At 34.7% G+C, this 12,199-nt stretch overlaps 2 protein-coding genes and 1 pseudogene across 2 annotated transcripts in view; 1 reads left to right on the top strand and 2 right to left on the bottom strand.

Annotated features, from left to right (window-relative positions):
• Positions 1–8,176, bottom strand: part of LOC107699622 (cell cycle checkpoint control protein RAD9A-like) — a 10,187-nt pseudogene extending 2,011 nt beyond the window's left edge.
• Positions 8,177–8,868: 692 nt separating this feature from the next.
• LOC107699635 (SRR1-like protein) lies at positions 8,869–10,977 on the top strand. Its single transcript, XM_016500952.1, has 7 exons — positions 8,869–9,180; positions 9,369–9,409; positions 9,484–9,647; positions 9,724–9,822; positions 9,900–10,051; positions 10,285–10,330; positions 10,617–10,977. The coding sequence occupies exons 1-7, from the start codon at positions 8,957–8,959 to the stop codon at positions 10,809–10,811; spliced, it is 921 nt and encodes a 306-aa protein (XP_016356438.1). The 5' UTR covers positions 8,869–8,956; the 3' UTR covers positions 10,812–10,977.
• A 244-nt stretch (positions 10,978–11,221) lies between these two features.
• Positions 11,222–12,199, bottom strand: part of LOC107699621 (protein clueless-like) — a 5,804-nt gene continuing 4,826 nt past the window's right edge. Inside the window, exon 7 of the mRNA XM_016500939.1 lies at positions 11,222–11,945. Within this exon, the coding sequence (XP_016356425.1) occupies positions 11,471–11,945 (475 nt within the window). The 3' untranslated portion in view covers positions 11,222–11,470. The remainder of the gene's footprint in view (positions 11,946–12,199) is intronic.

Raw genomic sequence — 12,199 nt, 5'->3', positions numbered from 1 at the left:
GCCAGTTCGAGGCGCGAACCCACAACCTTTGGGTTATGAGTCCGACTCTCTAACCATTAGGCCACGACTTCCCAGGACTTCTGTCAGAAATCATAGCATGTCAGCTGTCTTAACCGCGGCTTGTGTACTGCATCATCACTGTGTCTGTCACGCGACTCTGTTGCCCTTTCGGGCTTGAACTGATGGTAAAACTAACGACATTATTAACTGTCTTGATATTTACTTTGAAAGCTGAAGCTGGCGATTATGGTAAGGGACGTTACATTTCCGACGCGTGCTTGTGGTGTTCGGCCAATCACAATGCACTGGGTCAGCTGGCCAATCAGAGCAGACTGCGCTTGTCAAAGGAGGGGGCTTTGTTGAAAACGACGTGTTTGAGAGAGGCGGGGCATAGAGTACCTACAATAATGTACAGTATTTGAAAAATAATGTGTTTTTTGAACATTAAAGCATGTCAACATATTCTGTTACACCAAATACACAAAATAATGATCTTTAAAATAGCATCATATGACCCCTATATATTTTTCAGACTTATTATTTCATATGTCAGGCTTTACAGGGTTAAAGGTTGGATGAGTTGGAGTGGCTAGTAAAGGAATTTTTTTTTTTTTTTGGTCACTACTTGCTTTTATACTTTCATTTGTGTAACTTCACAGTTTTGAATATTTTGCTATAATTTTACTTCTGCATTAGAATTTGGGCTATTAACCTGATATGCAGTTTACGGTTTGTCTGATGGAAGACACTAACCTTAAAAGTGGCTGGTGTTACTGGTATAGTCAAGGCCGATTCAGGTGCCAGACTGGGGTTCTCTCCAGGTGCGTGAAGCTGAATCATCTTCCTCATGATGGGCTGGATTAAAAACCTCACTGCTTTGACTGGAAGCCACCTGTTCCCCATCAGCGACGCACACCTCTGTCTCCATAGGGCCTTCACACGTGGAGATTTCTGCTGTGGAGGTCTTGGGGATGTTGACAGGACAGTCATCCCTAAAAAAAAACACAGACTGTTAATTGTTGTTGAAGCTCTGATTGAATCATTTAAACATGCCCAGTGAATTCGTTGTTTTGGGTTCTTTTTCATTTTTCTAAACAAACAGCATTAGACTCTCTGCTGCCCCCACCAGCTCTGGAGCATGAGTTTTTTTTTTTTTTTTATTATGCAAGGACTTTACTGAAATGTAGAATGTTAACAAACATAATTGGCCTGGTATAATATTGAAAATGTCTTAGCCAAACAACAGACAAGCACCAAAAAACAAGACAAAGAAAATAAGGAATAAGAAACAAAAAAAACTGGTGGGTGGAATAAAAAAGAGTTTTTCTGCATGTTAAAATTAATTTCAACGATAAGAAATAATGATGTAGTTCCTAGTGATTATGTAGAAATTTGGTAAAGTTTTCAGCAATCTATTTTTATGTCATAAGGTTTTTCCAAGGATAATAATTATTATAATATATAGTACTATATAAAATAGTATTATTATTTATATATAGTATTCTAATTCCTTTTCATATTTTTAATTATATAATTAAAAAATTATATAATATATAATATACATTTTTAAAATTTCGGAAATAATCAGTTAGTGCAAATCCTCCTGAAGCATGAGGTTTACTGGGGTTTTAGGTAAACTCAACTAAAGTTTGTTAATTTTTATTAACTTAGCTGAATTGCAAGACATACCCCTGATGAAAGGGGCGACTCGTTATGTAGAATAAAAATTATTTGTATACTAAAACACTGAAATGACTGAAGTCTTCATCTTATGTGAGTGTACATCTAAACATCTAAAACATGCTGTTTATTTTTAATAGCTGTAAAACCTTTTTACTGTATGTGTGCCTGTAAGCAAAGAGTTTGCACCAAAGCCTGAGTGATATGAGTGCTATGGGTAACGAAGCGCGTGCAGGCATGTGTGAGGGACAGCAAAGGCAACAGAAAGACGCGACGAATCACATGGTGACAGTGGGGGAGGGAAAGATGAATGCATGCCTCTGAATATGTGAATTGCACCCCAGGGGGGCGGGCTATACTATGTTCGGATTTGGCTTTGTACCGAACTGCGGCCCACGGGACAAATGCTCCTCTGCACGCGACAGCAAAGAAACAAAAACAACTGTTTCGACTTACCTAGGATCTGTTCATCTACTCCACTATCAGGGAATTTGAGCACTGTTTAGTAAAATGATCTAATTTACTCAAAATGAACATTGTGTCATCATTTACTCACCTTCATGTCGTTCCAAAACGACAGTGAGTGTCTTTCTCTTTGCTGTCTGCATCCATTCAAATATGTATGCTATTTTTTATGTAATAAAAAAAAAAAAGCTTGTTTCTGGTTCCTCTTCTTATGTTAATCCATTGTGTGTCTCCTCATTTGTAAGTTTTATAATTATATTTATATATATATATGTGTATCGAAAAAAGTAAAGACTTACTGTCCAGCTACACCAAACTGACTAGACACTGGTAGACCATAAGACTCGGCAAAGGACAGCAACCCCTAAAAGCAATTTAACAAACAATAAATAAATATATGGTTTATTATTAACAATGATTTATTACAATCAACATTGATTCGAGATTAATCAAATGGCAAATACATGTATATATAATTAATAATAAATTCAACTATTATTATATATATTAATATATTATAAAATATAAAAATGTATGTGTGTATATATATATATATATATATACTGTATATATATATATATATATAATTTTTTTATTTTATATCATTAAGTTAATGAGCAAAGCGGCTGGATTTAAAAAATCATGAAGACAGCCCTGCACAATACTGAAGAATTAAGACCTGTCAAAACAGATTCATACCGTGTTTTATATGCAAAGGACACACTGATCTGTACAGATGTATTTGACCCCATTTAAGACTGTATGAGGAGAAGGTCAGTCATGTGTGTCCAGACCACAGTGTGCTGTCCCGTGCTGTAACTCATTGTGACAGGCTATCTGGTTCACATCCAAGCATCTGTCCCACTGCATCAATGACTGACACAAACACACTGTGGCCTGCCAAGAAGTTACGCCACTGACACACAACCAAATCCCATACGTGAAAAGGGTCGGTACTATCGGGGCGATAATCCAGTGCCACTAGATCTCCCTGGAAATCGGGGTCAAAGGTTGAGCGAGAGGATACAAAATGAGCTTGTGTTTATAGTTTATCTTGAATGCATTACAGTTTCAAAATCTAAATGTAATGTTTTTATATTTTTTTTATTTTTGCATGTTTTGCATAATCCAACTGTTCAACTAATGCCTTTTTTTGAGGAATGCAATATTGCTGATTAATGCAGAATGCAGCCAAATAAATAAAATACCACACCTGGGTGTGTGAATTAAAAGAACATTGCAGTCTGTTCAGTTCATATGCATAACACACTTTCTCTGGACTCACTTGGGTGAATATGGTAGGCATGACTTCTGAACATCCCAGGACGGAAATAAGTGGCAATAAAAATGAATATGGCAGATCCTCATGCACTTGCCAACACACACATCAAATAAAACATACTTGCATGGGGACACAAACAACTTTCACACCCTCAGATCTTTGAGGCAGAAGGTCACGGCTGAATCCTCTCCAACCTGAAAACAGTCAAACTCATCTGGGTGCAGCATCAGCTCGGTGTTTATGCCTTTGATGCAGTCTGATAACAAACAAACAAGATATAATTCATTAATGCAGGACCATAATGTTCAGCATCTGAGTATACAGGAGCTCTGGTATACAGTAAGTCTAAATACATGTAGGTTACATGCAGTCCTGAATATTTTGTCAATGAATTTCATGCACAGCTATATATACATATTCACATACTCATTTGACTCGGATTCCATGATCGTCTATGGTGTTTGATGTATATACTGTATTGTTTACTGTATTTGTCCTGTTTTTGATGTATTTATTTTTATTGTTGATTGTAAAGCACTTTGAGCTCAGAAAAAGTGCTATAAAAATAAACGCATTATTATTACTACTATTTTAAAAATAACAAGTTAAGCAATAGGCATTATTTAATGAGAAATATAATAGTATGCTACTGTACAATGTGATCACATGACCTCATCATACTGTACATTTATTTTAGTGATTTTAAATTAAGGAAATTTTTTTAATGTTTTAATATTTTTATTTTAATTGAATGATAATTTTAATTCAAATATTAAAAAATATATATAGTTAAATCATTGTAATATTTCAATAATATTCAAATGAGTGAAGAGTTTTTAAAGAAAGAGATATTAAAAATCACAAAATGTATCAATGACACTGGAGATGGAAGGTTGCTATTAAAATTATATATGATGTGCATCAAATATTTGATGCATAGAGAAAATGTTCACATACTCATAATATTCATGGTATATACTACAACAATAGTTAGAGTACTACATGCTAGCGAACTATTATAAACACAGCAAAAGCTTCCTTACTATTTTCTTCCTCACAAAAAGGACTTCAAGGTTACTTTAAACGAGGAAATGGAAAGAGTGACCTCTTCTTGTGAAACCGGGAAATGCACCACAATGTCACCTAAAAGTCTGAAAACAGAAACAAAAATGGCTGTACATTAGCTTATAAATTGGACTATCCTACTAAAAACGAAATTATTTAACATTAGTTAATGCATTAACTAACAATGAAAAATAAATATGTTACAGTAATTATTAATCAGTTACCATTAGTTAATAAAAATACAACTGTTCATTGTTAGTTCATGTTATTGCAGGTCCTTTATATAATTAGGGCCCTATGATTTCCGCGATGCAGAAAACGCAGACAGAATCGCGGAATGCAGTCATAATAATGGAATTTACTGTATAACGCAGAATGTCACGGAATTTGCCAAATTTTGGATGGATAAATCAAAAGTAGCGCTGTACACTTAAATCAAAACGTGATATGGACTAGTGTCTGTGAATATTAAACTGCAAAAATACTATTTAAATATGAATCCTGCAAGTTCTGTGTGAATGAATGGCACAGATGCGCGGTTTTGTTTACTACACACATACTGAAGCGCGCGAACTCGCGGTGTTTTCAATAATAATAATAATAAAATTATTATTACAACGTTATTTTTAAAGAAATATTTACCAGAAAAATTATTTACCAGAATTTATTTAGCAGAACACACTATTTCTGAAAAAAATATATATATTATTTTTTAAATCAATTAATTAGAGATGCTTTTGATTGTTAAAACGTAACGAAAAACCATTACAATGTAATTTTGTAAACAATAAAACTAAATTTGAGAAAAAAAATTGATATTTCATAGGGCCTTACAAATTTAAGTTTTGTTAAACTTTTAATAAATTGCTGTTAAATATTGTAAGTTTCATTATCTCAATTAATTAGACATGCTTTTTGATTAATAAAATTGAATTTAACCATTAAAACCGTCTAGAAAAATTAAAACGGAATTTGGAAAAAAAATACAACTGAATTTGGGAAAAAATAAAACGGATTTCATAGGGCCCTATATAATATTAACAGATACAACATTTGATTTTAATAATGTATTAATAAATGTTGAAATTAACATTTCCTAAGATTAATACATTACGAAGTATTTTTCAACTAATAACTAATGTAATTAACTATTGTAAATAAATAGAACCTTATTGTAAAGTGTTACCAATAAGTTTAGACACTAAAAGATTGTGTCTTAGTGAGCTGCCCACCTATAGACAGCATAAGCATGTGCATCAAAAAGGCTTGGATGCCCAAGACTATGATGCCCAAAAAAGCTGTCTAAGAGGGCAGCTCACTAGGTTTTGAGACACAGCCATTGACGATTTATTATGTAAACATAAATAATCTAAATAAAGAAATAATCTACTAAGAGTTTCAGAAAAAGTCATGCTGAATTATATGTGCACTCACTCAGGACATTTGGACAGAGGTGAGCTGGGAACACAGCCTGCAATGCTTCACATTCCTGATATCCCAAATTATAGGTCTTAGTTGTTCCTAATGCATGCAAGTGCCAAAATCTTGATTAGAACAAATGTGGTAAATTGTGATGGATTATGCAATATGGAAATGATTTGTAGCATCTCATCATCACAGAAGAGAGTCCAGTGACGTGTGCTGTCACCCCGTGATTACATCCGCCAACACCAATCTGTTTCTCCCTCTGTCAATGCATTACCAGTTTCAGTACGTTCACATGCAAATGAACTAACCGTGTCTGCAGTGAAACTGAAATATCACCCTGCTGTTTGGGATGTTGATGGCTATCTCACATCTGTCCACACTGCGCTCTCTCCACGACGCACAACAAAACAGGGGAAGCACGCACTGAAAATTATTAAAAAGCATATGATAATCAGTAAACACTGTACCATGAATGAATAATACTGATGCATATGAGTTAAGGCACTGGGTATTAATATTGCTGGTTCTATAATAATAATTTCATCAGTATTTTTGTCTCGCTTTCCAGTGCAAATGTCTAAACATTCATAAATCAGGATGCATTTACTTGAGTTGCAAAATGACATAACTTAAGATCTCTTTCTGAGAAATTGATCAAAATGTTATTAATATAATAAATAAAATATAAAACGTTATTTATAGTTATTAATATTACCAAGGACAAATATCTGCTAATGGGCTCAGAAAAACCAACTTAAAGCAACTGCCCCATTAATAGATCTTCATTTCGCATCTCAAGTAAATTTTGATTTAACCCTCTGGTTTTGTTCATTTGGGGGTCACACTTGTGTTGTTCACGGTCAAAAGTGACCGGAAAACTGAAATGTAATTATTTTTTATTTTGTATTTTGAATGAATTTCATGGTACTAATTAATATTTATGCAATAATTATGATCAATTTTTTCCCTTTGAAAAAAAAAAAATGTCCCCCTAATATTTTATATTACTTTTCAATTATGGCAGTATTTCATGTTAAAATAGAGACAATGCCTTTAAAATCCAATTTTTGAATGCAAATTAGTGCCATCTGGTGGGAGTAAAAAAATGAAAAACATCTGCAATTCCATGATTAGCCACTAGATTCATATAGAGCTTATAAATTTTCTAGTTGTTTTTAGACATACATACTTTTAATTCTCTAGTTGTTTTTAGACATACATACTTTTTTTTAATTAAGTTGTGGATTTGATACTGTTTTTTTTTAACCTTAAACCGCATAAACACATTTCATTACACCAAATACACAAAATACTGTTCTTTTTAGCAGCATCATATGACCCCTTTAAGTAGCGATTTTTAAAATTTCGAAATATATATATATATATGCATAAAAAGTACTGTGCAAAAGTCTCAGGCCATTAATATTTTCCACCAACAAAAAATGGTTTTAAGCCAGTTACGCAGCCCATCTGCGATTACATGAAGAAACAGAAGAAACCGAGACAGACTAAATCCAGAAGAACTGTGGCAACATCTTTAAAACACTTGAAGAAACCTTCCTACAAAGCCACTGTGAAAAGTTTTAGGCACTTATGTAAAAATGCTGAAAAGTGACGATGCTTTCAAAAATAATGTCATAAATAGAGGTTATCTATCAATTAACTTCTATTAACTAAATCAAATCAACACTTGGTGCGACCACCCTTTGCGTTTAAATCAGCTTTTGCCCTTGGTGCACTTGCACATAGTTTTTCAGGTAGCTTTGCAGGTTTTTTGAAGTGTTTTGTAGATGTTGCCACAGTTCTTCTGGGTTTAGTCTGTCTCTTCATGTAATGATGCTGAGATCAGATCTCTGTGTGGAGCATTGGCTGTTGTCAGACTCCTTGTGCAAACAAAAATCTCACTGGATTATTACAATTAATGGCAAAGGGAATGTTTGTAAATGTAAACTGATATTTCCTACTGACACACTACAGCGAACGATAGAAATAACTGACTGAAAACCATTTTTTTGTTGTTGTTGTTGGTGAAAATACTAATGGCCTAAGACTTTTACACAGTAGTGTATGTGTATATATATATCATCACATACCCCCTTCTCCAGTGGATCCAACCATATTTCATCACCAATTCTTGACAGAGCATGAAATGCTTTTCCAAAGACTAGTAAACAGAGACATTTATTAACAGAACTCGCTCAGAGAAGATTTATTTAGATAATATATTGAAAAAATTTGTCATACCTTTAACGCCATTGCCTTCAATGACACACTTCATTTTATTTTCCCTTGTTCAATATTTGACGCATTGATTAGACGCTAAATTAATACGATCTACAGTACTTTTATGCACATTTTTCAGATGACGCCAAAAATTCTAAGAGGAAACCTTTGACAAAAGTGAATTTAGAGAATAAAAACGTTTATTTATTTATTTATTTATTTATTTTACCTCAGCGCTCGAGAGCTGGAAAGAAGAGCGGGAAAGAAAGATCAGTTTCATCTAACTGAAAACGCGCGCGCTCTAGTTCTCACCAGCGTTTGTCAAAGTTTATTCAGGATTTTATTGGGTTTACTATAATAGAATAGAATTGTGCATGGCATAACGTATTCCTGACACCTTCCAACAGGGAATAAATACTAACCTTTCCACAGGTTACAATAAATTATACAAAAAATACTGTATAGTGAAAGTGTGCATAGATAAATACTCACCGATACATACAAACAGTACGCTAAGGTCGATTACTAAGCATTTGTAAAATTTGTATTTCAGAAGAATATTAACGTAACAATTGGTATATAAACATATACGCACCTCTCGATAAAAAAAATCAATGAATACAAATAAAAAGTTATTTATCAGTTTGTCTTAGTGAGTTAATACGCATAGGAACTGAATATATTGAGAGCAGCGGGCGACCGGAACGATTAAAGCGTAACACAGAAACACTGTGGATGTAAATATGAAAATCCTAAGTGCTAAAAGTTTATCATGGAGACATTTACACCTATAAACATACAAAATGTGTTCATATGGAAGTCGATCGGTCTTCGCTTAGTTCGATCACGCATTTCGAGCTGTCAGACTGCAAACTGTCTTATTGGAAAGAGGTTTTTGCTATAATGGCTTGTAATGATGACTGGCAGGTAGCAGGGCGCCGAGCGGCTAGAAGAGGAAAACAACCTTCAAACCCCAAACTAGACTCACACCAGGTGGCTGACTGCAAACCGGACAAGCAGAAGATATTAAACGCCATGTGAGGGTTTATCTGCCACTATCACACATTACATGAGTGTCAGTGACACGGTACATTATCATAACTCAATGGTGTTCTTTTAAATACCCCGGAGTCTTATGTAAATAGGAAAGTGCATGAATTTTAGGTTAGGGATTGTGCTGTTCATGTTGTCTGTGAGCTCTCTGAAATGTTCTTTACCTTCACAGGAATGAACTGAGAGGGGAAAACTTCTGGATGGAGTGGAAAGGTGATGTTGAATTACAGCTGTACCCTCTATAAATGTGAAAATACAATTTGTAACGACCCCTTCTCCACCTCCAGATCTCCTGTCTGAGCGTCTTCATTCCAACGCTTCTGGTTCCTCAGAGCAGAATGGAGATGTTTCTCTTCAGCTCTGTGTGTGTTACGGTTTGGGTCACTTTGCTTCTTGTGTATCTGCCCGATACCAGCTTGCAATGTTGTTACTGCTTCTAGAGACACTCCAGGTATATGCGTTTCATTCGTATGATTTCTATGAAAGGATTTGTCAATTAAACATACAGATATTCTCTTTTTCCTCAGATTCCAGTGGGCAGTTGTTGTGTGTATGATCCTGTGTTTTCTGCGTCAGAGTGTGATGTCCTCAAGGAGCTGGGCTTCACTGTGTTGACTGAAAATGAGGTGCACACATCACACATCTACTGACATAAAAAGACATGTGTTTTGCTGTCAGTTTTCAAGCAGTATGTTCCTAACAGGAGGGAAAACGAGCGGTTTATCAACCCACCCTGTTTTACCTGATGCATTGTGGGAAGGCTCTGTATAACAACCTGCTGTGGAGAAATTGGACGCCTCAGACATTGCCAAAAATGATTATAATTGGCAACAGTTTTTATGGCATTCAAGAGAGGTGGGTGTCTGGTGTTATACAACACATTATTGATTAAAAAAATAACATTTCAAAACAATTACACTTTTTTTTTATTGCAGCTAGTTAATGAAAAAATAAAACTGAAATAAATTAATAAAAACTATATAGACATTATTTCAACAGTATTTACTACTATTGAAAAAGGCAAAATTGTGTGAACATTTAAGCAATTTTGAGTCTTATTCATGATGTCTGTTTAATTGTTTTCCTAGGATGCTTCAGAGAGAGTTTGATAGAGACTACAGCTTCCTTTCAAATGTATCCTTGACTTTTATCTTACATTACACTTTTACAATTCATGCATGTTTATAAAGAATTTCAACATCATAAATGCAGTAAAATACCTGATAAGATGTATAAATCCTCAATTTATGCAGTTACATCGGCATGTATGATAAAATTGCATTTATTTTCTTGTTGATTATCTTAATGTCACAAAGGTTGACCACATAGGTGTTACATTGTAAATGCGAGCTTTAGATTCTCACAGGTTTACATTTTTCCTCCATAAGGACTCACAGGCCTTGACTAAGTGCTGTTTTAGGTGATAAGTGTGTGTGACGAGACGTCTCTGCCCTGCTCACCGCGATTCCTGGATGTGTTCAATGACACAGCGCTCATTCAGTTCCCTCCGGAAAATCTGAACAAACTCCCAGAATGCATGTGGATTGAGCCTTCAGAGCCACTGTACCAACACTGCCAAGATCTGGAGATCATCCAGAGAGAGAAAAAGAGCTGAAAAATGTCACTGCTTTAAACATGCAACAACATTTGTTTATTTCCAGTTTCTTGTTGTGTGTATGTTTTTTTTTTGTTATTCATAGAATAAAAATACCGTTTATAGTCTTTTTTAAATAGAAGTCTTGTTTTCTTGGGACTTAGAGGTTGTGCATTTTTTTGTACAACTGGAAAATATGGAAGGCCATTTCTGCCACAGGATAAAAAAAAAAAAGGTAACTGCAAGATTTAAATGCAGAATTATGAGATGTTAATTCAAAATGAGTTATAAACGTGCAATTGCAAGAAAAAAAGCCAGAATTGTGAGATTAAAAAGTCGCAATTACCATTTTTATTTTTAATTCTGTGGCGGAAAGCAAAAAAAAAAAGTGTGAGACGTAAACTCAGAATTAGGAGAAAAAAGTCAGTTCATATCACAATTTTATTTTTTTAATGGAATTCTGCCAAAAAAAAAGAAACTACAAAATTATGACAGTTGCATAACCAATGTTCACTCACAGAAATGAGAGTTTATTTAGTCAAACATTTTAATGACTTCAAAACTTTGTCTTCAAGAGATTGTCATTTGGCTTCATCTTCTCTCTCGTGCTATTAGTGAAGGCACTGATTTGATATGGTTGTACAGTCATGTGTCAAACACTGGATCTACCTCCTCATATCTCACTCGGTCTCAACCTGTTTCTCAGAATCATCCTTCACAACACACTCTTTCCCATTCACCACTGCTGATTCTGACTGTGCTTCATTTACTGACATCAAAACATTACTTGATTTTGATTGGCTCTCAGTGGAGACACCGTTAGTGGTGTTTGATTGTTGTTCCTCCTCCTCACTTTCGTTTTTTGTGGCACAATTTCCGTTATGCAGATGGGACTCGATCTGGCCATTCATGTTTGAATGGTCTGATTTCTCACAAGCATTGGTTTCCGCTGACTGACTTTCTGCATTTGCGTCTGTGGCCTCTTGCGTCTGTTCCCCATTCGCTGTGACCTCCTCAGTAACCTCTCCATTACTGCTCTGCAGCTCTGAAGCTTCATTCTTATTGGTGGATTCAGAGTTCTCCAGTTGAGCCTTTTCAGCCTCTTCTGCTGCTTTCATCTCTTTCAGCTTCTCTTTGAACTCCATCATTCTTGTGCTTAAGCAGAAACAACAGTGATTTATTCAGCTGTTTCCATAAACTACAAATGCACCATATACAGAATCAGAAGCTAGAATTCTGCAGAAACTGAATGCAAATCATTCACAAAATTGACGCCTCCCCAGAAGTTTTTTTTGTTATTTATTTTTTGTTTTGCCTTATGAACTCTTTCAAAATGTAATTATAGTAAGTAATAATAGTAGTAACACCCGCTAACAAGCAACAATTTTATTTGAATATACATTTTTTTT

Source organism: Sinocyclocheilus anshuiensis, unplaced genomic scaffold (genome assembly GCF_001515605.1).
Source record: "Sinocyclocheilus anshuiensis isolate Anshui unplaced genomic scaffold, SAMN03320099.WGS_v1.1 scaffold714, whole genome shotgun sequence".
NCBI lineage: Eukaryota > Metazoa > Chordata > Actinopteri > Cypriniformes > Cyprinidae > Sinocyclocheilus > Sinocyclocheilus anshuiensis.
This window is presented reverse-complemented; position numbering and strand designations above follow the sequence as displayed.

What these genes read in the sequence shown, in the direction of transcription:
- LOC107699635 (XM_016500952.1), top strand. Translation starts at nt 8,957, where the DNA reads ATGGAAGTCGATCGGTCTTCGCTTAGTTCGATCACGCATTTCGAGCTG. An exon ending in TGCTTCTAGAGACACTCCAG is followed by an intron (nt 9,648 to 9,723) that starts GTATATGCGTTT and finishes CTTTTTCCTCAG; the next exon opens with ATTCCAGTGGGCAGTTGTTG. An exon ending in ACTACAGCTTCCTTTCAAAT is followed by an intron (nt 10,331 to 10,616) that starts GTATCCTTGACT and finishes GTGCTGTTTTAG; the next exon opens with GTGATAAGTGTGTGTGACGA.